This window comes from Pelmatolapia mariae, linkage group LG8 (genome assembly GCF_036321145.2).
Source record: "Pelmatolapia mariae isolate MD_Pm_ZW linkage group LG8, Pm_UMD_F_2, whole genome shotgun sequence".
Taxonomy (NCBI): Eukaryota; Metazoa; Chordata; class Actinopteri; order Cichliformes; family Cichlidae; genus Pelmatolapia; species Pelmatolapia mariae.
In genome coordinates this window covers 22,565,629-22,593,430 of record NC_086234.1, presented here as the reverse complement: position 1 = coordinate 22,593,430, position 27,802 = coordinate 22,565,629, and the positions used below count along the sequence as shown (strand labels likewise).

Here is a 27,802-nt window from a genome sequence, read left to right as displayed (position 1 = left end):
CCGCATCCTCACCCGCTGCCACCAGCAGCACCACCGTCACTTCGCAGGCAAACGAGGCTTTTCTGCCCGACATTATCTTCATCCAGACTCCGCTGGAAAGGAAGCTGAAATGACGGATGCGATCATGGGAGAGGTAGCAGGGGATAGTTTATTTACATCGGAAGAGGCTCTGTAAGTTTAGAGGGAAGCCGATGCGTGTGTCTCCCTCTACTTTCACGGACCCCCTCCTCCTCCGCTGGCAGAAATTTATAAAGAACAAAAAATCTGACGAGGGAGGGAGGGGGGTTGATATACGCCGAGGCTGAAATCGAGAGGCGAACCCAGGGAAAGAGGAGTAATTCGTACCCGTGACTTTCCCCCTCTTAGTCCCCCAAAAGGAGGGGGAAAAGTCGCAATATTGGAAACGGAAAGGAATGAGGTTCTAAAGGTGTGAAAACGACTGCAATTGTGGATACTTTATATATTTTTATTTCGAAAAAATATGGCCGAGAACGTTCTGGACTCTGGCCCGCCTTCAGCCAAGAGGCCTAAACTCTCCTCTCCGGCACTTTCCGCGTCCGCCAGCGATGGAAACGGTAAGTACTGGCTCGGGTTATAATTTGGTTTAGTGTTATTCGTTGAGTTTTTTGTTTTTGAACGGCTTGTGGTTACTTAAAAGAGGAGGGAAACGCGGGATTACGCTTCTGTTTTTGTCGTAGCTTGCTAATGTTAGCGTGCTAGTAGTGAGTGTGTGTACGTGAAGAAACGCTCCCCGTCTAGCTCGCATGCTAACAGCCATTTTAGCCGGAGGTAGCTACTAGCCATTCGGCTAGCGCTAGGCTAGCCCACTTGAACGCGGATCCTGTCCTGACGGTCCCGTGTCTAATGACTACTTTAGCCGGGCTGTTTGTAACCCCATTGCCAGTCAAACTTACGATGAAGTTTCTTGGTGTCATAGAGTTGTCTTAAATTGACAGTCATGTATACGTACTGGTATTCTGTACTCGAGTTTTTAGGCTGCTAGGGTTTAAAACAACCTTGTTTTGCCCCATCATAACTCGGACCCTTTCTTAACTGCCGTAAGCCATCGTTAATGATGTTAGCGAAGACAGAGGTTGCAGACGGTGGTGCTGCTAGCCTGGTGAGAGCTAAATTTAGGCCCACGGGTCCGACTGATTGTTAAGCTCAAACTGCCATTGTTGGTACGTTTTTTTTTCTGTGTGTGTGTGTGGATGGCGTGTGGCAGCAGCTGGAATAGTGGCCCGAGAACGAAACGGCGGAGCATGGACACAGCGCCATGCCCAACCACCGAGCTGCTAACCTGAAAGTCCAGTTAGTGACCGAATACTACTACACGCACGAAATATTCACCCAGATTTCATCACTTAGACATTCACTCAGTCGTTACACCAAAGCCAGCTGCGCCTCTGCTCGGCAATAAGAGAGACCATTACGGTTAAATTAGTCAGGCACTGCACACATTTCCGTCACCTTCCAAAGTATATTTCGATGACAGACGCATTACTGCCAAAAGACAAACACGATTTGAGGATGTAATTAACTGCACTCAAAATTATTCTGCCATGAAGTGTGGTTGTTGCCGAAAGATGCTTCCTGTTGATGTCTCCAGTTGTCTTTAAATCGTAGCATTAATTGAACTGCAGATTATTTTCATGGTTGGTCAGTCTATTTGAAAAAGCATTTGGTCTACAAAACAAGAAATAGTAAAGGTGCTACCTAAATACCTTAGTTCGTTCAGATAGCTCCCAAACCCCAAACTTTAACATTTACACCTTCAATACTTAAAACAAACAAACAAAAAAACTGTTACTCACATGTTATAGCACTGAACCAGTGAACCCGTTGCATTTGTATTTTAAATAAAGCTTAAGTAATTATTTGTCTAATATTTCTGCTTCCTGAGGGGAAAAAGTTAAGTGTGGACAGAATAAAAGCATGTTTCAAATGTTTGTGAGCTCCAGTGAATTTATGTTTAACTTAGTTATGTATAATTGCTGACTGCCACATTTCTTTGTAACGTGTCAGATAACTAACTGGTTGTAATGTGTATGTTACACGTTACTTGGTAATGTGTAGCATAAAAATTGTGTTTGCCTGAACGGAATATAGCCTGCTAAAGCTTGGATTGCTGTTCTCACTAGAAAGAATTTATCCCCGGTCCCTGTGTATCTTACCAATTTTTGTGGCCTTACTTCGATGAAATAGTCCATTCGTCAGCCTGTCTGTGCAACACTTTGAATGTCTTTACTGATCAGAGACTCTTTCTGCAAACTTGGGTAGTAAGGTTAGTTTTAAATCACACATCACACTATTGGTTTACTGTTCTTGCTTTGATACAAAGCTTGCCACTAAAAACGTAACTGTCTCTACAGATAGTAGATAGTACAGTAGATACTACAGATTTTTTTTTTCTCTCTCTTGACTAGAAGTGGTGGTTATTATTGTCCCTCACTTTGCTTCATTCAGCATTGTTGGTCATTGTTGGTTAGCTGCTATACTTTGTCTGTCATGCCATTTTCTCCTTTACAAAATGTGTTAGACTCACAAGATGCATAGTGCGTCAAATGAATATCGTCCTACTCGTGTCACAGCTGATTACACTTTTGGTCATGTCATATGGAGGGAAAAATGCTTGGACAACACTATTTTTATTGTATTCATCATATAAGTTTGTCAGGTTGCCCACCTCTAAATCATTTACTGGTTCGGTGCTCAGTGTTGTTGCATTGGATAGTATGTTTTTAATTTCTGATGTGAGAAAACTGGTCATGTATGATAAGCTTTCATCAATTTTTGATGTCAAGCAAGTGATCACATTTTCACTTGGTCATGCTTAAATATGATGGATTATACCAGCTTAACATAGCTGTGGTCCCTGTTGTCCTCCTCCTTGCTCTTTCTCTGCTTTTTTTGCCTTCCTGAACTTGCCTTTCTTCATTTCAGATTTCGGATCTCTTTTTGAATTGGAGCACGACCTCCCAGATGAGCTCATCAGCTCCAATGAACCAGGTCTGGTCAATGGCGGGGACCCTAACCAGCTGCACACCACTCTAGGAGGAGGACCGGCATTGTTGGGTCCTGGAGGCGGTGCTGGAGGGGCAGGAGGATTGGGTCTTGGGCTTGGCCATGGTCCTGGGGGAGTTGGTGGAGGGCAGGATGCAGTGGCCAAGCATAAACAGCTGTCAGAGCTTTTGCGTGCGGGGGCAACACCCTCAACTCAGCCGGGGCACCAAGGAGCCATGGGTAGCCCAGGAGGCCCCGCTGCCATGGGGCAGCACTTGGCGAACATGAAGGCGTCCCCTGGTCAGGGGCCTCAGCAGATGATGGGCCAAGGACAACACCTTTCCCCTCAGCAGCAGGCCAACATGATGCAGCAGCAGAGTGCTGCAGGTGGAATGATCAGGACCATGATGGGAGCACAGCAGAAAGGCAGTAATGGACAGCAGCAGCCAGGCATGATTGGGAACCAGGTGATTAATGGCTCTCCAAGGATGGGCTTCGGCAATCAGGGGATGGTCAGTGGCAGCAACCTTTTGGCTGAGACCCTACAGCAGCCGGGAGCTGGGGGCCAGGCTGGGATAAGAGGCCAGCAGCCTGGAGCAATGAACAAGGTAGGCAGTGCTTCAGTTACAGACTTATAGATTTATTTATTTTTTTAAAGGAAAAAAAATCTATATTTGCAAGAAGCTTGCAAATGCAAAATAGTGGAAATTAACCCTTGCACACACTTAGTCTTATTTGCCTTAGTAGTAATTTGTTCATCTGTGAGGTAAATTTCTAAATAAGACTGAATTTTCTTCAGCCTTACAATTTCAAAACTTAAGAATTTAAGCAGGCATAGATGTATAATTATGAAAGGTGTTCTCACGTTTTTTCATTGTTAACAAAGTTCTATTTAGAGACACTTAGAGTTAAGACATAATGTTTAGGTGCACAAGAAATTCCCAAATCCTGTTTTTATTTCTTAGAATTTCTTATTCTTTGCTGCGGACTTCAGTTTGTTCTCAGATGGTTAAAGGTTCATGGTTGTATTTGTTTATTTTAACAAATGTAAGTAGTGCACTTGGGTTTGTTTTTTTTGAGTCCATCTGTGTGATTGACAGTCCCACAGGAGTGATGGTAAAATGTTGCAGCTGCAGGTACTGGTGATGAAGATGATTCACTGTGGTAGAGCTACTGATGGTTGATTTTTACCCAATCAAATGCAATGAGTGGGATTCCTGGTTAGGAATAGGTTAAAGGAAAAACTCAGATGAGCTTGTGTTGGCCTCCTCAGTGTGGAGGGAGAAAAGAGAATCGCATCAGAAATGCTGTTGCATTCTCTCCTACTGTGAATTGCTGTTTTCGTTTGTTTCAGGTCGTATTCTAATGATATGGTTATAACATGTTCTATCTCCACTACTGTGAGATTTCATTGACTTAGTTGCTCCTTTTTAACTTTCGGTCTTATAAAGTTCATGGTTTGAGGAAATATCCACAAATCCAGCTTATTTAACAACTGAGACTTGGGTTCTTGAGACTTGATTACACTACAAGATTATTTGGTAAAATAAGAGCACAACGTGCTGGCATGTATAGAGCTCAGATGCTCAAGTCATCCTCATATCAGTGACATGCAGTTTAACAAAAAGAAGGCATAGAATGATTTTAAGTCTTGTTTTATCCTTGTCTTCATTATTGACACAAACATTTCTCTTTTAAAAAAAATTAAAATAACTTGTATTTTCATTTGCTAGATGGGGATGATGGGGAATCCAGGGGGGCCCTTTGGAGGCCCATATGGAAGTCAAGGGAATCAAGGTCTGGGAGGCGCAGGGCTGGGCCCTCAGCTCCAGAACAAAGGTTCCATGGCTAATAGCATGGCCCAGTTCAATGTGGACAAGAAGAACCAGCCCATGCAAGGAATGGGCGCCATGGTAAGGAAGAGATGATAAAGAGAATGTTTCCAATAAATAAGTTGTATTCTGATCCGTGTTATGAATTAGTAGATTACTATAAACTCTAGGACAGTACCAGATACTGATGCTGGTTGATAGCCAGTAATGATGAAAATGTTTTCTGTTATTTTATTTTTATCAAATTGTATCAGTGAATCAGAAGATCTTCATTTAAAAAAAAACAAACAAACAAAAAAAACAACTTGTATGTTTAAAATATTTTAGTTCTCCATCATACTGGTTGTGAGCGTTTAGCAAAAATTGATGTGAAAGAGTCAGACAATACAGATATCTGTCAAATCTATCATTTAATCTCCCAACACAATCAGAAACTAGATTACCTCTTCCTGCTGCATTACCTCTTCATGTCCTGTCATTTGACTTGAGCTCTCAGTACTCTAGTATTGCTGTAAACACCATCCTTTTATTTTCATCCTCCACCTCCTCTTCCATTTTTACTCCCTCTAATCTTCTGCCTTCTCTTTTATTCTGTTTCTTTTCTCTTATTTCCTCCGTCTCACCTCGTCTTGTTGTCGCCCACTTTCTTTCCAGGGCACACAGCAGTCACAGACAGGTGTGGGTGGTCCCACAGGTGCACCTGTGGGAGGAGCCCCCGGGATGGTGCCGGGCGCTCAAGCAGGTCTGGTGGGTCCTGGTACCCAGGTTTCTGCAGCATCCGCTGCAGCTGGAGCACCGCCCACAGCCGACCCTGAAAAGCGCAAGCTAATCCAGCAGCAACTGGTACTCCTGCTACATGCACACAAGTGCCAGCGGCGGGAGCAGGCCAATGGTGAAGTCTGGCAGTGCAACCTGCCCCACTGCCGGACTATGAAGAATGTCCTCAACCATATGACTCACTGCCAGGCTGGGAAGTCCTGTCAGGGTAAGTAGAAAGGATGCTGCATCCTCCTGGAAACACTGGATAAAATAATTCCTTCTGTAGCTGTCAAGCTGGCAACGTTCCTCGTAATGAAAGTATATCTCACCTATTAAAATGGTTTAGTGCTTAAGCACATGAAGCTTAATTTTATTATGCTACCTGATTTTTAAGAGTAGTACTTAAGGAAAAAAAAAAAAAACAGCCCCCCTCCCCCCCTCCTTCTCTAATACACCTCCATTTCCCAACTCCTGATTCCATATCTGTTTTGCCTCATTGACCAACAGTTGCTCACTGTGCATCATCGAGGCAGATCATCTCCCACTGGAAGAATTGCACGCGACATGACTGTCCTGTCTGCCTGCCGCTGAAGAATGCTGGGGACAAGAGGAACACGCAGTGTGAGTGTCTGTATCCGACCAAACAAAATAATATACCTTTACATTTCCTTCCTTCATACCATTAGATACATTTTTTAGATACTGTGCTGTTATCATTATCAATATATTTACACATTTATATTGTGTAAATATATTAATAATGACAAAGTTTGATGTTAGCGTTCTAATGCTGGTAATGTAAGTATGATTTTGTACTGGGTTTGAAATGACAGCGTTGTTTTGAATATACTAGTCAGTATTATATTATAGCACAAAAATAGAATAATTTTTGCTGAATTTTGTATAAGTATTCAGTAAATGATTTTTTTTTTTTTTTTTTTTTTTTTTTTTTTTTTTTTAAATTCTAAGCTGATTTTATTTATTCATAACTTTTCTTTTTTGTGTTCTTACAGCTCTACTTGCAGGGGCTGCTACAGGACTAGGCAGCTCACTTGGTACAGTCCCTGGTAGCCAACCAAGTGCTCCCAATCTCAATCAGCCGAGCCAGATTGATCCCAGCTCTATAGAAAGGGCCTATGCTGCTCTGGGCCTTACCTACCAAGGGAACCAAATCCAGGCTCAGACTTCCCAGCCTAACATGCCCAACCAAGGCCTTCAAGGGCAGGCTGGTGTGAGGCCTCTGAACCCAATGGGTGAGTTTAGTTTATTTTCAGTAAAAAGACATTGTCTGAATTGTCTGCTCTTTTAAAGCTTAATGCTAAGCATTTCTTTTTTTTCAATGCCAGCAAGCGGTTAGGACTTTCAACTTTCAGAATGAGTGAATTGTATACTTAAAGTGACTTTTCAAAAGCTGTTTATCGCTGGTGGGAGCTATGAAGATAGCTATATAAAATTGTTTGTCAGATGTCTCCAGGAAAAATAATCATCTCAAGAATATGTTCCATGCTATGTAGCTAACCCTAAGCCCTGGACATGTTGAAAAACATGTCCAGGCAAAAGCTTGTCCATTGTGTCCTATTGTTAGGATGACACTGAGAATAAACATATATAATTTCCTTTCTTTTCTATGCGGTGTAGGTGTGAATCCTATGGGAGTGAATGGAGGTGTGGGTGCTTCCCCTCAGAGCCAGCAAGCTAGTCTACTGCAAGATACAATGATGCATCTTAATATGAACAACCAGGGGTAAGAACAAACACCAAGGCTTTTATTGTATTTATTTATTTTTTAAAGATTTGGTCAGTTCTACATGAGTTTAGGACATACATTTATTTTAAGAAGCCATTTAAAGGATTCACTCTGTCTCTTCTAGTCTGAATGATGCTGGTGGGGTCGGTTCCATGCCTACAGCAGCCCCTCCCTCCGCCACAGGCATGAGGAAAAGCTGGCATGAGGACATCACACAGGATCTACGAAATCATTTGGTACACAAGCTGTAAGTATTAAAGAGAAAAGCTGCATTATTTATTTAGTTTTGGACTGCGCATAGGATCACAATTAGCATTGCTGTGCGAATACATTAAAAAAAAAGGGGGGGGGGGCGCCTTGTGGTTTTTTTTTTTTTGTTTGTTTGTTTTAGTTCCATTCATCTGCCTGGATATAAAAATTTAGGTGTCATGTATTTCTTTAATGTAGTCATAAATAGAAAACATACTGGTGGATTATCATATTAAATATGGTGAATGTTTCAGAAATAGATGGAGGGATATCTACTTGGTTTGATCAAGTTTTTTTCCTTCCTTTTTTTCTGGGATCTGAATGATGCCATCGAGACTGGTTATCCATGTCATGTTCATCTCGGACACATACCTCTGTCCGCGCTGTAGTTAAAAACTACACAATTTCCACCCTTTTTTCCTTCATCCTATTTTCTGTCCTCCTCTTTATTTGTCCCTCCACAGAGTCCAGGCCATCTTTCCGACTCCAGATCCCGCTGCCCTCAAGGACCGTCGAATGGAGAACCTGGTGGCTTATGCCCGAAAAGTTGAGGGTGACATGTATGAATCGGCTAACAGCAGAGTAAGTTGCTCTTTCCACTTGAGAAATCAGTGGTGTCGGCGTTTCAGTATCTATGTTAGTCATTGTGCTGTCATTACTCGTTCATTAAATTTATAGCAGCAGGTGAACCGCTGTCTTTTTTTTCCTGTTGTTAACTTGTCTTTTTCCCAAGATGAAAGATAGCCACAGATTTGGTATTACTTGAGTTTCAGAATACTTGTATAATTTTCAAAATAATTTATATTTTTGTGTCCTTTCTGTGTTCAAATTCTTGTTTTCTAACGTCCTTACTCTCTTGTTCTCTTTTGACAGGCTGAGTATTATCATTTGCTGGCAGAGAAGATCTACAAGATCCAGAAGGAATTGGAAGAGAAGAGGAGGACCCGACTGCAGAAGCAAGGTGTGAACATTGGACCTGCTGGCATGGGACAGCCCTCTACTGGGCTGCCTCCAAGTGAGTGAACCTGTTGGAGGCAGGGGAAGAAATGAAATGTTTTAGTGTTTGTTCAAAGTCTTCTGCTCATGCTTGGTGAAACATGGCAGTTTAACTTCTTCTCCTGCCCTGTCTTTACAGACGGTCCCCTAACTGACCCGGCAATGGTGCGACCAGCAGGACCAAATCAGATGAACAGAGCGCAAGGCCCAGGTAAAATATCTGTAGTTGCAGGCACATCATTTTATGGTGGATTTGAAGCTTACACTGATTTTTTTTTATTTTATTTTTATTTATTCATTTATTTATTTATTTATTTATGTTTTACCAAATGTTAACTTGGAGCCAAATGGGCTGAGTGTAATGCCTTGATTAATCTCCGCTGGGGACATAGACAGCTGGAGTAGCTGCGCGTCTCTAATATCTGCTGTCGTGCTCACTCTGATGACGAAGGCTTTAGAGTTGAGTGTCTTTGCCCTCATGTTGACACAGCCCCCCCGAGTGTTGATTACTTTGAAAAATAAAATCCATGTAAAATATTTTTATGTTGTATATCATAAATTCTGTGTTTTGTCAGGTATGAATCAGTTTAACCAAATGGGAATACAGTCTATGGGCCAGAGGTCAACACCTCCTCTACCCTTGGGACCATCTGGCAACCAGGTGAGTACACACAGTGTTTCAGATATTATTTATTTATTTATTTATTTATTGTTTTTGCCACACAATAAAGAATTTTCTGACTGAATGCTTTCATGATAATGTTATTGTAGAAGAACAGAGTTTAAAGAGCAGGGGAAATAAAATGAGTAGCTGTTAAATTAATTTGATTTTTTTTTTTTTTATAACAAACCTCTAAGAAAATATAAAGTTTTTTTTTTTTTTTTTTGAAGACCAGTGCTCTTTTTTTTCTTTTTTCTTTTTTAAACTTCAGATGGGAATGGTTGGACCCAGGGTGGGGCAACCCAATGTTAACCAGCTGCCAGCCCCGTATATGTCCCAGGGACAGTTTCCTGGCTCAGGACCTGGAGTTGGAGCTCAGTCTGGGATGACACCACCTGGGGGACCAGGAGGTATGGTGCAGGTAAGAGGGCTCACACTTCTTTTTGATGTTGCTTAGAAACCCTGATTGTACCTGTAGCAATTCATATTTAGGTCTTTAATAAGGACAGTCCTTCTTTTCTTTTCTCTTTCATTTTTTCCCCCTCCAACTCAAATATAAACTCTGTTGTTAATGTGTTGGGTGTGAGGAGGAGAATTGTAAAGAGTACTGTGCAGGTCATCGTGTTCTGTAAGTACACACTACACTAACCATTAGTTATACACGTAACTCTAGGGATGCACCAACCCTTTGGATCAGATATATTTCCAGTTGTAACTTGGTTCATTTCTATGTTGTTCTGTGTTATTCTGCCACATACCAGTAGAAGTACATATAGCTTAGAGGAAGCTAACAGGAAAAGGCCTGTACATTTTACTCAACCACATACTGTGGTCAAGTGAGTTGACATGATTGAAAAGCTCCAACAATCCTTTCCCTGCGTGTCTGTTTATTTCTCTCTCGGTTGTTGGGAAGCTTTTGCTGCACTTACAGTAACAAAAGTGTCGTCGCCAATTTGATTAATATTGACTTCAGTTGTCTCTTGCTAGCTCCACTCTACATGAGAGGTGTGTATATGTGTGTGCACTTGCTGTGAGTCAAGGGAAGGCGAAACTAGTGCGAGTGTAAATAACAACAGTATAAAGTAACCTAATGATTTTTTTCACCCACGTTTTTTCTCCCACAAAACGCTACGTCCAGATGAACAGAATCAACTTTTGGAGATAACCTAATGATGTTCATGCTGAGGTGAAAGTGTAATTTTTAAGCCCACCGGAGCAGGCACTATTTTTAAATCCCAGTAGAATTGAAACCACATAAGCTAGCGCAATAATGTTTGTTTGTTTTTTTGCATATGAAACTGGATGAGTTGTACTTGCATAACATGCATTCAGATTGTCCCAGGTCGTGGTTTCCTTCCACAAATGGCTTTGCAAAAATCGCGTAAAAATCGCTGGCAATGACAAAAACATTATAATCCAGAAACACGCTTTGCCGATCTGAACATCTGTTCATAGTAGGGCTGCACGATTTTGCATAAAATGAGAATCACGATTTCTTTGCTTAGAATTGAGATCACGATTCTCTCACGATTTTCTTTTCCAATATAAATATTTATTGCACTTATTAACTGCACATCAACTTCGTGACAGTTGAGACTGAACATAAAAACAATAAATGAACATAAAAACAATAAATGTCTCACATTTTGTCGTTGCCGCAAAATGTTGTACTGCTTGAAATTCCGTCTCCACTGTTGCTCGACACTGCGTGTAGAGCAGGTCGTGCAACAATAGAAAAATAGTTGCGGGACGGCACTGTGTAGCGTTTGTCTAGGGTGTTGATTATTTTCCTAAATCCCTCGTTTTGCACAGTGTTGATGGGAGCCATATCTTTAGCCAGGCGATAAGTGATAGCCTCCGTAATTTCTTTGTGCCTGCGGGAGTTCGACGGGTATGGGTAAGCGCTATATAAAGGTTCCCGTTATTGATGTTTGGGTGGTTGACCGGGACGGATTTTCTCCTGTCACTTTCTCGTCATCTCTCACGTGCTCTCGTTGTTTTTTCCCTGCCAATTTTAGCAGCCAGCTGGCTTCTGTATCACGTGGTATAAGGCTCCGCCCTTGTCATTTGTTGAGCAGGAAGAGTGAGCGCTTGTTTTCATGCAGATTATTTCCCGGATCAAAATGCGGTACAATCGTCATCTTTTTTTTCTTTTTTTTTTTTTTAAATCGTTGTCATTTGGAAATGAGATCGCACATAAGTATGAATTGAGATCGCGATTTTCTAACGATTAATTGTGCAGCCCTAGTGCATCCATGAAAACAGAATTTAATAAATTCATCGGAGTTAGAAGTTAGCAGGAAGTTAGCTCGCTAGTTTCCACCTAAACATGATATAGCATGTTCTGACTGAGAGATTTCTGAAAAAATTAAAACGTACAGCTCTGCTATCACTTCCAACATAAATGAAGACAGAGAACTAAACAACTGTGACTTTTTTAGAGTTACTGAAGTTGGACTAGCTGGTATATAATGATGTCCTACGTGATCGCTTGCAAAACAGCTACGTTAGCATAATATTAGCACAGTGAAGCTGAAGGATGAACACTAACACTTTTCTACTCGATAAAAGTTAACGTGAGGGTTTCGGGTGGTTAGGGACAAATGCAGTTGCATGGCAGGATGCTATAAACGGACCAAACTTCAGTCAGGAGAACAAATGAGATAATCCATCCACAATACGAGGTTAGTCATTAATATACTGCAACGACATGGGAATAGAGCAGTTGCGAGAGAATTCAGCATTAATGAATCAATGGTACGGAAGTGGAGGAAGCACAGTTTTTGGCTTTCCCCATATTCCAAAAGTGCTTCGTCTCTTTGCTATTACTGTCGCCCGGCATAATTTGCAGATGATGTTGTTTGCAGCCGCTGCAATGCTTTCAACCCAAAACAGGTGCAGATTGATGACACCATCAACATGCGCTATCGCGGTAGAATGGTATAGTCAAAATCTCTACCATTGGCCAAATTTATATCGTTTCTACCGTAAACCGTTTATACCGCCCACCCCTGATTTAAATTTGTCTGAAGGAGAAGACACTAGGTATGTATTTTCATACATAGGCTTTCTCCTGTTGTAAGACATAACCTTCACCAACAAAGGAAAGAGAATGCCACTGACATCTTCACAAAATGTCATCTTCTTTCTTAACATCTTAAGCTTCATCTCCTGAACTGAAGTCAGGTCTCTGACACAGGAAAACATGCATAAACATGCTTATTTATTCCAGATATCGTCACAGTAATTAATGTCAGCAGATTAGACACATGACCCTCCCATCTCAGAACAGCTGACAAGGAGCCAGTTAAACAACATCGACAGCTGGTTAAACGCTAACATTGTGACAGCTAATGTGGACTGTCAAGTAACTGAGTCCAAGAATGTTAGTGAAACTGTCTTTTGAATTGGATCTAAAGCCAGCTAACAGATGCTAAAACAGCAGCGCTTATCAGCAGTTCAACTTACCCTCAACAATTCATCTCAGCATCAATGAAACATGTGGAGTGTAAAGTCATAGTGAACGGGCGTTTTTATTGTTTTTGATCTCTTGGCTAATTTAAACATGTTTTACCTGAAGGAGCCACTGTAGCTAGTGCACTTGAATTCGGGGGGGTGTTAACTCTAATCTGCAATCCAGTCTACTGACATCTAACAGTGAAAATTATGCACACTGTAACTTTAAACTAACATAAGCACTGATACTCTGCACTGGCAGATATCTAAACCGGATTGGTGCATCCCCATTTAAAATGTAGCAAACTAAAATTTAAACCCGAAGAAGAGAAAACACACTCCAATAATTCCTGGATCATCAGATAGAACTGCAATATTCTGGGTTAATATAAAACTTTATGCGGTAAAATGTAAATGTAGAAGATGAGTAACCTCTTTATTCTTGCCATCCTCGGGCAGTATTGTTACAATTTCCCTATAGCGTGATGTTAAGAAACATGGATAGAATATAAAGGATCCTGATGTGATCTCATTACATACATTCTTAGGTTACCCAAAGAACAACATTTTCTGTCTCTTAACCAACTCTACCTCTGTCGTCAGACGCAGATGGGCACTCCTCCCCCCCTCTCAGTTGCGAGTCCTCTAGCACAGCCGGGTTCAGCTGGCACTCCCAGTGGGGTCCCTCCAGTAGGGCCAATGGGGCCTCAAAGCGTGGGTGGTGGAGGTCCCAACTCAGCTGTCGGAGCCCCTGCCTCATCAATGACTCCATCTAACACAAACCAGCAACCGAACTCCAACCCTCATTTGGGGGCCATGCGCGGCAACTCACCCTCTCCTGCTCACAGCCGATCACCTACTCCCCACCAGACGCCCCCCAGGCTTGCTGGGTCGCAGACGCCACAACCACACACCCCTAATGCATCACATTTGGTGCCACCCCCAGCTCCTCAGCAGAACCAGCTTGGTCAGGGTCCTGGCTCCAACAAGCCCCTCCAGCAGCAACACATGGGGCCTGCTGGTTCAACCACTCCATCTCATCCTGGAATGGCCTCCAGTTCAACACCACATGGCAGTCAGCTGCCACATACTCCGGTCAGTGTCCCTTTTTTTTAAAAAAAAAAAACTGGCATTTATTTTTAATTCATGAGTTAGAAACTTTAAAAAAAATTTTTTTTTAAAAAATCAGGTCTTTTAAGTTTGAAAAGTTTTAGACAACAATGAAATACTTTAAAGAGAAAATACTTTATAAATAATAGCACAAATATCTGAATCAGATCATCATCATCATATCAGTGATTTGCTGTGGGCATGCTTTGCCTCAAAGGTAAATTTACACAGTTCATCAAAGTTCTTTACAGATTTGATGCTCCAAGCAACTGCTAGAAGGATTAAGCTATGCCGCATTGCCCTTTCTGTTAATGTAACACCAAACTATGAGCAGTTTGTTCAGTTTTACTTGCATGTTCCCCTGTCGTGCATCACTTGCATATTTACTACTTGTATGCATCTAAGTCTATTTGTGCATCTCTCTTCAGTTATCCCAGAAAGGTTCGTTCCCAGCCGACAGTCAGGCCCCAACTCCAGCTTCTGTCAGCAGTCTAGACACCTCGTCCCAGCAACCGGCGTCAGACACTTCAGCCACCAATGTGGACACGAAGATGGAGGTCAAACATCAGGATGAGGAGGAGGAGAGCGATGCTGGGAGCTGCTCCAAAGGAGGGAAACTCGGCAACCTCAAAATGGAGGAAAAACCTGTGAAATCCGAACTTAAAAAGGAAGAGTGTTCTGGAGAAGGCGGTAAAGGAGTTCCTATGGAAACGTCGACTACATCACAGGGGTCAGGAGTAAAGACAGAAGACAGAAAACCGGAGGTGAAGAAAGAGGTGAAGAAAGAGGTGAAAGATGAAGAGGAGAGCTCGGAGGCAGTTGTGTCGCAGGCCCCAGTGAAAAAGAAGAGTAAGTCAAAAATACATTTTTACCAGCTGTTTTACACCTGCTGAAAATGAATCATGTTTTATTAATCCTTTCATCTCACTCTGCCCTCTAATCTCCATCATTCTTACAGTCTTCAAACCGGAGGAGCTTCGTCAGGCCCTGATGCCCACGCTTGAATCTCTCTACAGACAAGATCCAGAGTCTCTGCCCTTCAGAATGCCTGTTGATCCTCAACTGCTCTGCATACCTGTATGTACCCCTGCTGAGGTTTAGGTTATTTATACTTGCTCAGTTTCATATTTGCAAAAAAGTTGAACTTTTTATCTGCATTTTTACTCGTACAAATTTTAGTAGAGGGCTTAACTGCTCTGCTTTGACGTTGTGATGTTCCAGGATTACTTTGACATTGTGAAGAACCCAATGGACTTATCAACCATCAAGCGAAAGCTAGACACAGGTTAGTATGTGCTGCTGTATTTATGGAAATTTAGTAGACCACAACAAAAAAGCATGGATTTGGGGGTGTTAGAAGTTGATGTGTTAAGAAGGGAGAACTAAAAGTGTAAAAGTTTTTTGATTTCTAGATTGGAAAGTCATCATGGTTTGCGTGTGTTGGTTTTAGGTCAGTACCAGGAGCCCTGGCAGTACGTGGAAGACATCTGGCTGATGTTCAACAATGCCTGGCTGTACAATCGCAAAACCTCACGAGTCTACAAGTACTGCTCCAAGCTGGCCGAGGTTTTCGAACAGGAGATCGACCCTGTGATGCAGAGTCTTGGCTACTGTTGTGGGAGGAAGGTGAGACAAAGTGTGGAATAACAGGCTGAATGGATGAGGTGGAATAGGAGTGGGTACAGGTCACTCTTAAATTGGCAACAGCACTTCATAGGTTAGAGCTGTTCAACAGAGTTCTGTAATGGTTTGAGAGTCATTTGTATGTTCGGCAAGTATTGTGCATGTAAGTGGAAACACAAGCAATCTGCCCGAAAATCTAGTGAAAGTGCATTACATAGACAGACAAATGTCCCAAATGTTTTGTATAGCAGCCCAGAGCTCACACGATTATTAAAAAATAAATAAAACAACTATTGGTTATTAAACTAATCCTTATTTTTATAAGCTAATTTAGTTTAGCTAAGTGTGTGTTCCTAAATGTCTCTTTCTCATCTGAGCTGTTGTGCAGAAATTTGCAGTATGTATGCAGCTTTAAAAAAAAAAAAAAGAAAAAGAAAAAAGCAAAGCATTATTAATGCACTGGATTGATAACGCGTTCCCAAATTGTAGGACGTCACTTACACTGCTCAAGTTAAGGTGCTAAGTTGGTAACAACACCAAAGGTGAAGAAGCCCAATCCTGACACGGTGTGAAGACCTGAGTGCACATTTGCATTGGTTCAAATTATCCCGGCCAATTAACTCATCAAAGTATTTACAAATGAACTTGAACCAGAGTCTAAGTAAACCAGGGCTTAGTGTATCTGGCTAAATATTAAGGAGTGATGCTGATATAGTCTTACACTTTTATACTTTATAGAGGTTTTGTTTCAACACGTGAACCAATCCATGGAGTCTAAAACTATTACGGTTTTATAAAACGCAGGTTGAAGATGTGTGTTTAAATTCCTTGACCATGTTTCAGACCTGAAAACGGAAGCAAGTGAAGTGGGCTCATAGCTAAAATTGGCCTTGAGCATGCCACTGCGATATCACATTTCAGCTCTCATTAGACCCTGCTATTTTTGTTTTTGCAGACAAATAACAAAACTGATTGCCCCCCTATTATTAAAAGCTGGCTGAAGGTATAGTACAGTGTGACAAATCGAAGTAGAACTTGACTTAATCAGTAAAGTTTTTTTTCTCAGATAAAATAAAAACCTAAACACAACTTGGGAAATGTTGTCTCCTGTGAGTTTTTTTTTTTTCAGGTTCAGGTTTTGTTTCTGGTTCCTCAAGTCAAGTACAAACATTTTTCTTGAAATTGTGTATATATCTTTGCCACTGTCACAGTGTGATTAAACTGAAGGTCAGTTTTAAGAAGTGCTTAGACTTGATAATAGTACTGTTGTGTGGTGTGGGGTTGTTAACTCGGGCAGCTGTCCCAGCAAGAGTGCGGGGGTGTGGTGCAATTTAACGTTGCACTTGACTGAAGTAGCACTATCCAGCAGCTTCAATGCTAATCGTATGACATAGATGGAATAGCTGCCTAGGTGGAGCTCCCCACATACAGGTTGAGGGACATAAAAGTAAGACTCCGGGAGTTTATTTCATTACTTTTATAAGTATCGTAGGCTATACCAGTGAGAGGGCACTGATGAGTTTGCCTCATTCACATGATGCTGAGTGGCTAAAGATTCAGTTGTTGATGGTCAAGAGGTTAATGAGTTCTTTATCATTTTTCTTTGCTTCTCTCCATCAGCTGGAGTTCTCTCCTCAGACGTTGTGCTGCTATGGAAAGCAGCTGTGCACTATCCCCCGAGACGCTGCATACTTCAGCTACCAGAACAGGTATGGGGGGAGAAGGGAAGAGCAATAAAGAAATGAAGGGTAATAGGAAGAATGGATAGTAAAAGAGGATTGTAGAAGAGAGCCATTAAGAAGAGTTTAAGCAGTGGGACAGTATTCAGAGAATATGAGGTAAATGCCAAATGATTATCTGATTAATTTTGTTTCCCTAAACACTTCCCTTCACTTCATGTTCTCCTTTTTTTTTTTTTTAATTAAATATTTCCATGTGGTGCCTAATGCACTGGCATTTTAACAGTCAGTCCTCTGATCACATTCTTTAAGAAGTGTGTGTGTGTGTGTGTGTGTGTGTGTGTGTGGTAGCGAGGCAGGCAACCCATGAACAACTGCAAACGAACACCCCCTCGCTTTCTAAAATGGTTAATAAATAAATAAATAGCATTTATATTTTGTGACAATGATCAAAGAGGCTTAATCATCTGCCTTCCTTAGTAAGTTCTCTACCCAGTGGACGGACTCCTGCTTCGTCACCTTTGACTGCAGGTGCTGCAGGTTCTGGTTAGGGTGGCTCTCCACAACCAATCAAAACTGGCATCTCAGGCTGTAGTCAGAGACTGTCGAGTAAAGTCTGTTCCACCAAAGGACAGGGGACTTGAGACAGGTGAAGGATATTGAGGACCAGCCTACTTGTAGGGAAATGAGATGGTGAGGACTGAAGCTAACTAGTTGGCAGTGACAGACTTTTCAAAATAACTGTGGTGGATTGGTTACTAGTAAATCAATAATGTTAAATGTAATTAAAAGTAAATCAAGTAAAAATAATGGGTGACTCGCCAAAGTAAAATGTAATTGTGGGGAAACTATGCTAACGCAAACTGAAGTAGGAAGAAACTGGACAATAAATGCCAAACTTTCAAAATCTTCCCTTGATCATTTTTAAAAATTATTTCTATTATTATCATCGTCATCATCATTATTAAGTCCAGTCATGCAAACTTTAGCGGAATGTGAAAGGACCGACTTTAAAATGAACTTCCTGAATGAACAGCTGAGCAGTTGTCTGTGCTTGTTCATTATCTGTTGAGTGTTTGTATTACGTCCTGTGCCACAGCTTCCTGCTCCCATTTAGCTCCTGTTGATTCTGCTCCTGCTCTGTTAGCTGTGGTGGTGGTTGTTGTTGTTGTTGCTGTTGTTGCTCATCCTCTCATGTCCAAATTGCTAATCTGTGCTTTGCCTCGGCTCTCTGCTGTGTGTTGTCCTGGATGTTTGTCTCGTCTTGTTCCCATACGACTTGTCTGTCTCCCCTCCCCAAATGATTGTGATATCAACATTGGCTTGCATTTGCCTTGCCCCACCATGTACCACCAACCCCCTCCACCTCATTCCCTCACCCCTTACAATCATGACTGGCTGTTGCGGTGACGACTTCCCTGCTGTCCTGCGTTCCTCCTTCCTGCACTTCCTGCTTGCTTGGCTTGTGGCACCCTGCCTTGCCCATGTCCTATACCATTTGGTGACTGCCCTCCCATGCGCTGTCTGTGGTTGACTGTGCTGTGGGGAACGGTGTAGTTCACCAAAATTTGGGCTTCTTGCTAACAGGTACCACTACTGTGAAAAGTGTTTCAACGAGATCCAGGGAGAGACCGTTTCCCTGGGTGACGACCCCACCCAGCCACAGACGTGAGTATTAGTTAATAAAATGTGATTTTTGAACTTAAATGTCACCTTTCAGCATGCTAGATGCTTTTTAATGCGTTCCAGTTAATCTCTTGTGTGAGTCTACACTGTTCATTTCTATTATAGGAAAAAAAGAAACTGCAATAGGTGTGCTTAAATCATATTTCATGGTGTAAACTTTACCAGCAAAGCCGTGGGATGTAGACTCCACACCTAATATTTGATTTAGCAGATTTTAATACGTCAATGAGAAAAGAAAATGAACATTTCTGCATTCCACTCAATTTCTAATCAAAATTAATTTCCTCAGCATGCCCCTGAAAGAGATTTTATTAAGTGTTTTGCAATAATTTATTTTCAATTTCCACCTGCTACAGTTTTACAGTATCCCTCTTTGTTGGTTTTAGATCAATAAACAAGGATCAGTTTGAGAAGAAGAAGAACGACACACTGGACCCTGAGCTGTAAGTCTGCCTTTTGTCGTGGGCAAATTTAATTTTTGTGGTGGCGTGAAGAGATTTGGTCTAAGCTGTGTCCTCCCCTCTGTCCCTGTGGTCAGGTTTGTTGAATGTATGGATTGTGGTCGCAAGATGCATCAGATATGCGTCTTGCACAATGAAACGATCTGGCCAGAAGGGTAAATAGCCTTTTTGTTTCCATTTGTTTGATTTCTGTGAAAGTCCAGCTGGTGTTTGGTAAAAACTGATTTTGGTCTTTATCCATCTTGTTTCTGTTTCATAGTTTTGTATGTGATGGCTGCTTAAAGAAGTCGAATAAGACGAGGAAGGAAAACAAGTATTCTGCCAAAAGTAAGTGGACATTTGTGAGCTCACTTTTGTAATTGTGCAGCTTTTAGTGTTTCACACAGATCAGTTTGTCGTTGGTGCAATGGGGGTGTATATGCATATAATTATAACCGAATTAACTTTGGCTATATGTTGCTCATATAACCATTTGACCAAACTCTGACATAAAATAATAATTCCAGCTAAAGTTTTTGTTGGCTTTCCTCCAGCTTGATGTCTTTCCCTGCAGTTGTTCAGAGTGTGTTAGACGTACACTTACCAACAGAAGTTTTTATATTTGTCATTTCGTGCTGGCTGTTTTATACAGTTGTTGACTAGCTTAACTGTCCCACAGGGTTGCCCCAAACGAAGTTGGGGGTTTTTCTGGAGCAAAGGGTGAACGACTTCTTAAAGCGACAGGTCCACCCAGAGTCTGGAGAGGTCTTCATTCGTGTTGTTCATGTCTCTGATAAAGTCGTGGAGGTCAAACCAGGCATGAAGTCCAGGTACAACACTCTTCATCCAGAGCTAGAGCTAGGTTTTACCTACATCAGCTCTTGTGTGTCAAATAGATCAAGCGTTTTGGGAATTCAAGTTGAAATCTTGCGTCTGGTAAAACCTGCAACATTTCATTAATTGTAGATAAGGAAAGGTGTCTGTGTTTATTTGTGAATTAATTTTTCGATTTACTGAATTGTAAAGAATGGAGTAATGGATAGTTAAAGCTATAAATGCTTTTAAAACAAAAGATTTTGCCTTTAATTTAAAATTTCCTGAATAAAATAGTGTTGAAATGGAAGCTAACCGTGATTAAGCTAATAATTATGATGAAATAAATGCAATCTAGCTATCCGCTTGTTGCAGACGTCTGTGAGTATAGGCTTCCATTTGATTTGTACAGATTCACGTTATTCACAGCTCCTGTATTAACTCGTGCTTTTGTCTCCAGATTTGTGGACAGCGGCGAGATGTCCGAGTCATTCCCGTACAGGACTAAAGCCCTTTTTGCATTCGAGGACATTGATGGAGCAGACGTCTGTTTCTTTGGTATGCATGTTCAGGAGTATGGATCTGACTGCCCTCAGCCCAACCAGAGGTAAAGATATCACCATATTGTTAAACTTTTACCAAGTACTTTGTGTTTTTCTATGTTGGAATCATTTAAAATGCAGTTTCAGCAGTTTTGACACAATGTTTTTTTAAAGTTACTTTTTTTTTTTATTTCATCCACTCAGGCGAGTGTACATCTCCTACCTGGATAGCGTACACTTCTTTCGCCCACGCTGTCTAAGAACAGCAGTTTACCATGAAATACTCATTGGCTACTTGGAGTACGTGAAGAAATTGGGGTGAGTGCTGCTACAAGACAAAACATTTATTTTGTTCCGGGCTACACAAATTCTTATAAAAAGTTGTTATTTTGATATAGTTTAATTTGTCCAGTAGTTGTTTGATTTGTGTTCTCTTGTTTGAACTCGTAGCTACACCACCGGCCACATCTGGGCCTGCCCACCTAGCGAAGGCGACGACTACATCTTCCACTGTCACCCTGCAGATCAGAAGATCCCGAAGCCCAAACGCCTTCAGGAGTGGTACAAGAAAATGCTGGATAAAGCTGTGGCAGAACGGATAGTGCATGACTACAAGGTAAAGAGGCATTCTTTGACCTCTGGAGGGTTTAGAAAAGGAGTAAAGATAAACTTTATTGTATAATACATGTGTAATAACAATACTGTCTGTTTACCCCAAAAGGATATATTCAAGCAGGCGACAGAGGATCGTTTGACCAGTGCCAAGGAATTGCCTTACTTTGAGGGGGACTTTTGGCCTAATGTGCTGGAGGAGAGCATCAAGGAGCTGGAGCAGGAGGAGGAGGAGAGGAAAAGGGAGGAGAACAGCACTTCCAATGAGAGTGTTGATGTAAGAATTAACGACTCAATGTAGTTCTTGAATCTAAATGCACTGATTGAAAGAGGGGTGAATAAGGGTTAGCGTTGTAAACGGCAGTTTCTCATCAGTGTGATTGTTTTGTTTTAAACCACACTTTTTTTATTTATTTTATTTTTTGGTGCAGGACACAAAAGGAGACAGCAAAAATGCAAAGAAGAAGAACAACAAAAAGACTAGTAAGAACAAGAGCAGCCTGAGCCGAGCCAATAAGAAGAAGCCTGGGATGCCTAATGTGTCCAATGACCTATCACAGAAACTCTATGCCACTATGGAAAAACACAAAGAGGTATGTGGGGTGGGGGATTTTGAGGTTTTGCCATTTTTGGGGGGTGAGCTGCTGGCAAAAACTTGAAACTGTTTTAAAGACTACGTTTCATCTGATCTCCTCTCTTTTCCTCTCCTAGGTGTTCTTTGTGATTCGGCTGATTGCAGGCCCAATGGCAAATGCCTTGCCCCCTATTGCTGACCCAGATCCCCTGATGGCATGTGACCTCATGGATGGTCGTGATGCTTTCCTGACACTGGCCCGAGACAAGCACCTTGAATTCAGCTCGCTGAGGAGGTCCATGTGGAGCTCAATGTGCATGTTGGTGGAGTTGCACAACCAAAGCCAGGACCGCTTCGTTTACACGTGCAATGAGTGCAAACACCACGTGGAGACTCGCTTCCACTGTACTGTTTGTGAGGTGAGTTGGAAAGAGAAGTGAGGTGTGTTTGGTTTGTCTGATTTGTCCCAGGGCAAAATAGGTGGAGTTTGGGTTTATTATTATTATTATTTTTATTATTGTAATTGTTCTAAAACCTCCAAGTTACATTTCTAACTGTTTCTATTGTCATCTGTTTTAGGATTACGACCTCTGCATCACATGCTACAACACTAAGGGACATGAGCACAAGATGGAGAAGTTAGGCCTCGGCTTGGATGATGAGAGCAGCAATCAGTCTGCCGCTGCCACTCAGAGTCCCGGAGATTCCCGCCGCCTCAGCATCCAGCGCTGTATCCAGTCGCTCGTCCACGCATGCCAGTGCCGAAATGCCAATTGCTCTCTGCCGTCCTGCCAGAAGATGAAACGTGTCGTTCAGCACACAAAAGGATGCAAGAGAAAAACCAACGGTGGCTGCCCTATCTGCAAGCAGCTTATTGCATTATGTTGTTATCATGCTAAGCACTGTCAGGAAAACAAGTGCCCAGTCCCATTCTGTCTAAATATCAAGCACAAGCTTCGCCAGCAGCAGCTGCAGCACAGGCTTCAGCAAGCTCAGATGCTGAGAAGGAGAATGGCCAGCATGCAGAGAGTGGGCCAGCCCGCTGCAGGAGGAGCACCTGGGGGAAATGGACAACCCTCTCCTGGAGCCAACAATGGAGCTACTGGTCCTGGTACCCCTACATCGGGAACGCAGCCCCCTACCCCACAGACACCTACCCAGGGTAACATGTCTGCACCTTCTCAGCAGCAGGGGGTTGGGATGGGTGGTATGGGAACTCCAGGTGAGCAACAGCAAGGTGGTGGCATTCCCCCTCAACACCATCTCCACCAGTTTCCGTCAGCAGGTGGAGGGGGGATGATGAATTCTCCTCAGCAGCAGATGGTACCTCAGCTTCAGCAGCAGCCACCAAATCTCCAGCAGCTCCAGCAGCAGCAGCATCCTGGTAGTTTGCCTCCATACAACCCCAGACCAGCTGGAGTCCCTCCTCTTCACCAACCCCTTGGGAAGCCTGGAATGGGTCCAGCAACCCCTCCTCAGCAACAACCACCACCCAATCAAGGCCAGGGGTCCATGGGTGTCCAAGGCCAGCAGCAAGGGCCACCCCTGGCTGCTGTAGAGACAGCACTAAAAATCCAGCGCCTGGCAGAGACCCAGAGACAGATGGCTCACGCCCAAGCACACATGCGTGGCTTGGGACAGGGGGGCATGATACCTCCACATCCTCACCATCAGAACAACCAGGCCCAGATGAGAATGCCCCACATTGGGGCCCAGGGCATGCCGCTCCAGGCTCAGGGAGTTGATGGAAGGACTATGTTAGATCCACAGCAACCAGGAACGCTAGCAGGGATGCAACAGGGTGGTCCTCCATCACAATTGCCGCCTCAAGTTCAGCAGCAGGTCCAGCCAGGTGGACAGCTTCAGCCAACAAACCAGCAGTGGGGTGCTGGGGGACCAACCATGAACCAACAACAACGGCCAAACATGATGGGTCATATTACACCACAGCAGCAGCCAGCAGTTCCCCAACCACAGCAACAAATGCTGAATCAGCAGCAGCCTCAACCAGGAAACCGAGGGTTGATGCAGGCAATTGGAGGAGCAGGGGGGGTACCTGCTTCATTAGTAGCTGGATCGGGGAACTTGCCCCAGGCAGCACTACAAGATCTCCTGCGAGCGCTACGCTCCCCAAGCTCAGTCTTGCAACAGCAGCAAGTCCTCAACATCCTTCGTTCCAACCCAACGCTCATGGCTGCTTTTATTCGGCAGAGAGCAGCCAGGTATCAAGGTGCTCAGGGTGGCCCTGGAGGAGCAGGCGGGCCTCCGCAAGGAGGTCCTGGAGGTGTGCGTTTCCAAGGAGTTGCTGGAGGTCTGCCTGGTGTAGGAGCGCCTGGAGCCAACCAGCTTGCCAATATGGATGGGCAACAGCAGGTTAATGTGAACCAGGCAGGCCAGCCAGGGATGAACATACCTCAGGGTGGAGCAGGGGGAGGAAATATGCCCACCATGGCTCAGCTTCAGCAGTTACAGCAGCGCCCGATGTTGCCAGGAAACTTACAGCAACAACAGCAAATGGCCACTTTGCAGCAGCAGCAACAGCAGCAGCCACAGGGAGCAATGCAACCAGGTCAGCAAGGGAACATGGCCAATATGACACCACAGTTCAGAGAGATGTTTTTGAGAAGACTGCAGCAACAGCAACAGCAACAAATGGGGAACCACGGCCAGTTCCAGCAGCCTCAAGGACTCCAGCAGCAGCAGCAACAAGGCCAGCAAAGCTTCATGCAGCCTGGCCAGGGACAGCCAGGGATAACCCCATCTTCTCAACCCCAACCTGGGGGTGGTGTAGGGGTTCCCCAGCAGCAAGGACCACCACCAGGTGGGCCAGGACAGCTAGGCCAGCAAAGCTACCAGATGTCACAAGTAGCTGCAGTGCTCCAGCACAGGCTGATGCAGCAGCAGCAGCAGCAGCAAAATCAAATGGGTGGTCTTCAAGGACAAGATGTAGGCCCCAGTGGAGGTCCTGGAGGACCTCCACTCCAGCCTGGACAAGGTGGATCGGGGCCAGGGCAACAACCGCAGAGTGGTGCAGGTGGTGGCCCCCCAATGCCACAGACGTCCCAAGCCATGCTTGCCCAAAATATCCAGCAGAGGCTCCTGCAGCAGCAGCAACAGCAGCACCTTGGAGGGGGTTCTCCAGCCCACCATAGCAGTCCTATGAGTCCCCAGCAGCAGATGGCCCAGTCCCCCCATCACCACCTACAGGGACAAGGAGGACTCGGTCCAGCTGGATCGCTCAGCAGTCAGGTCCGGTCCCCTCAGCCCTCACCAAGGCCACAGTCGCAGCCTCCACGCTCCAGCCCGTCCCCACGCATGCAGCCTTCCTCCCAGCCTCAGCCCTCACCTCACCGCATCTCCCCTCAGACCCAGAGTGGGTCGCCCCACCCAGGGCATCTCAGTCAACATTACTCCAACATGGCACCACCCCAACCTCCACAACCCCAGCAACAGCAGCCAGGTAGTTCTGTAGATCCTAGTCAGTACAGTTCGGACCAGAACTCTATTATGTCTCAGCTGAGTGGGATGACGGGGATGCACGGTGGACAAGGGGGGCAGTCAGACATGTTGGGTGGGAACAACAACAGCGGCGGCAGCAACAACAACAACAACAACAACCAGGAGCTGGGAACGAACATTAACCACAACCTGATGTAGCCTTGACTCTGTACTGTCTCTCTCCGTCGTGATGCTCTGATCTGTTGCCCCAAATGACAAACTGCCATGAAAGGAGAGTGGGGCAGCTTTGGGGTTTTAGAAGTTTTTATTTTTTATTTAAATATTTTTCTGATGTATAAATATGAACTGAAAGCTTCCTTCCTATGGGAGATGCAACATCAATCTTAGAAGTCAATAATTGAATAAATTAAAACAATGGTAAGTTATTGCTGTTAATAAATATCTATATATTTTTGCCAATTGTGTACAAAAAAGGTGGAAGGTCAGTGTTTCAGGTTGAAGATATTACTTCTTTAAGTATATGACAATATTTTTGGGGACTGAGAATTTTTGCCTTTTTATGAATATTTTTAAGATTTCAAATGTTGCTAAAAATGAGAGTTGACATGATGTACTTTTTTTTTTATTATTATTCTTTTATTTTTTCTCCTCAAATACCCATCATGATTGTATCTATTTTGCAGAGTACGTTTATTTTATTTCTTATATTATTATAATTATTATTATTTTGTGCCCTCGGCGATTCGTTAATCAGGCATCAACATATCTTCCGTTACCCGACCCTTCTTCTGGACACACAAACGTAGATTTTTTTCCAGTGACTGCAGCGATTCAGAAGTATATTTATTGGGTTTGTAGGTGGTTAGGAAGGTGTGTTCAATGCAGTTTGATTTATTTTTTACATTTTTTTGACAGCTATTCCAGGTTTGTCTTCGTCAGGGTTTCTATAATTTGAATTAAACCGTAAGATCTTTTGTTTTGTTTTTTTTCCTTATGGGGCCGCCTCTTCGCACTTCTCCTGTGAATGTGCACACTTTCTTCATCCTAACTTCTCCTGCTCCACAACCTGCGTACTATATACCTGTATTATAGCTGTTGAAGCTCGCTGATGATTTAAAAAAAAAAAAAAAAAAGAGGTTGTGTGTACATATATTACAGCTGCATTTATGAACAGTAACCTGGAGAAGAGGTCGCTAAAATTCCGCCTTTATCCCGAACCCCAACGGTTTTCCTTACATCCTTATCCTCCCCCCGTCCCACACCCTCACGACTGCCTCTCAGCCACAAGGTTTAATTCACTGTTAGTACTGTACAAATTAAGAAATGGTGGACTTGGATACTGTTTTTGTTTGTTTGTTTGTTTTTTCTTTTGTTATGGAAGTGAAAGATGTAAAATAAGTGTACATACTTTAAAATCTTATGAGCAGAGACATTTTCTGCTGTTGTTTCCTCTTGTTTGATTGAATATTTGCTTGTATGTGTTTGGAAAAAAAAAGTGCTCCTGAGCTACTGTACAGTATTGTTTTGTTTTGTTTTCTATAATGTACAGTATGGGGTGTAGTCGGTCACAAGCACCAATGCGCCTTTTTCTGTGTAAGGTTTTAGGGAGGCTATAGCAACGGAGTCACACACCTAACCAATCTCAGCAGTTAAGACAGGGAACCTGTACGACGATGAGCCGAAGCTGGGGTCGGTTAGAGTTGTGACTTAAGAGTTCAAATTTGGTCATTTAGCTTTTTATGGAGAGGACTGAAGACACAATATTCACATGCTCACTATTTTTCTTAAAGGTCGGGCTTGCTGGGTATGGGGAAGGGAACGCATCAGAAACCAGGTGGCAATATATCTTGAGACTTATTTTATAAGAAAAAAAAAACAAGGAAAAACTGTCTTTTATAAATAGATATATTATTTAATTTTATTTTTTGGAAATAAAACTTGAAGCTACAGGAATTAATAGATAAAACATGCTTTGTTTTTGTATTAAAGATGTTATGGTGATGCAAAAAGACACTGCAGACAGTCTTTCAGTTCGCCTGGGGAGGCCTTGGAGTATATTATACCATCCTTTTTTTCTTTTCTTTTTTTTGGTTGTTTTGAAGAAATGTTTCATGTACATGAATATAGTTGTAAACATACTGAATCACTGTACAAACTGATGGCAACTGAACAAATAGTTTTGTTTTTATCATTTCTTTTTCCTAAAGAGACTGGAAGTAAGACTATTTAAATATTTGTTTAGTATTCAAATGGAATCTTTGACCACTCTCTTTTCTTTTCTTTTCTGTTTTGTTCTTGTTAACAGTTTTGGTGCTTGCTGAGAGAAAGCAAAAATAACTGTTGCTCCATTTTCATTAGTTTCTTTTAAGTTATTTCGGTGGTCTGATTGTTTTTGTTTTTGCCAATAAATTAATTGTACAATAAAGTATGTTTGTACCATTGGAAAAAATACTTTTTTTTTCTCTGTCAGTTATTAATGACAATATGATGCATCTGAGCATCAGTCAGAAGCCTGTGCCATTTGAAGATGCTAAATCTGTCCTTATCTAAATGCTCTAGCA

The 27,802-nt window shown here is 42.7% G+C and overlaps 1 protein-coding gene across 4 annotated transcripts; it reads left to right on the top strand.

Annotated features, from left to right (window-relative positions):
• The first annotated feature begins 82 nt into the window (after positions 1–82).
• ep300a (E1A binding protein p300 a) lies at positions 83–26,376 on the top strand. Of its 4 annotated transcripts, none has more exons than XM_063481574.1 (31): positions 83–575; positions 2,944–3,611; positions 4,737–4,916; positions 5,490–5,820; positions 6,102–6,215; positions 6,608–6,847; positions 7,233–7,338; positions 7,466–7,588; positions 8,055–8,172; positions 8,464–8,551; positions 8,726–8,797; positions 9,162–9,247; positions 9,519–9,668; positions 13,307–13,798; positions 14,242–14,662; positions 14,772–14,890; positions 15,035–15,098; positions 15,264–15,439; positions 17,057–17,145; positions 18,703–18,783; positions 19,188–19,244; positions 19,340–19,417; positions 19,522–19,589; positions 19,921–20,071; positions 20,515–20,661; positions 20,801–20,914; positions 21,047–21,212; positions 21,318–21,485; positions 21,640–21,801; positions 21,920–22,201; positions 22,362–26,376. In XM_063481574.1, exons 1-31 carry the CDS (start codon positions 482–484, stop codon positions 25,437–25,439), a joined length of 8,283 nt encoding a protein of 2,760 aa, XP_063337644.1. In that variant the 5' UTR covers positions 83–481; the 3' UTR covers positions 25,440–26,376. The 4 variants fall into 4 exon arrangements, with proteins under 4 accessions (XP_063337644.1, XP_063337642.1, XP_063337643.1 ...); XM_063481572.1 differs by having other exon boundaries at positions 8,464–8,605; XM_063481573.1 differs by having other exon boundaries at positions 6,102–6,221.
• Positions 26,377–27,802: the final 1,426 nt, after the last annotated feature.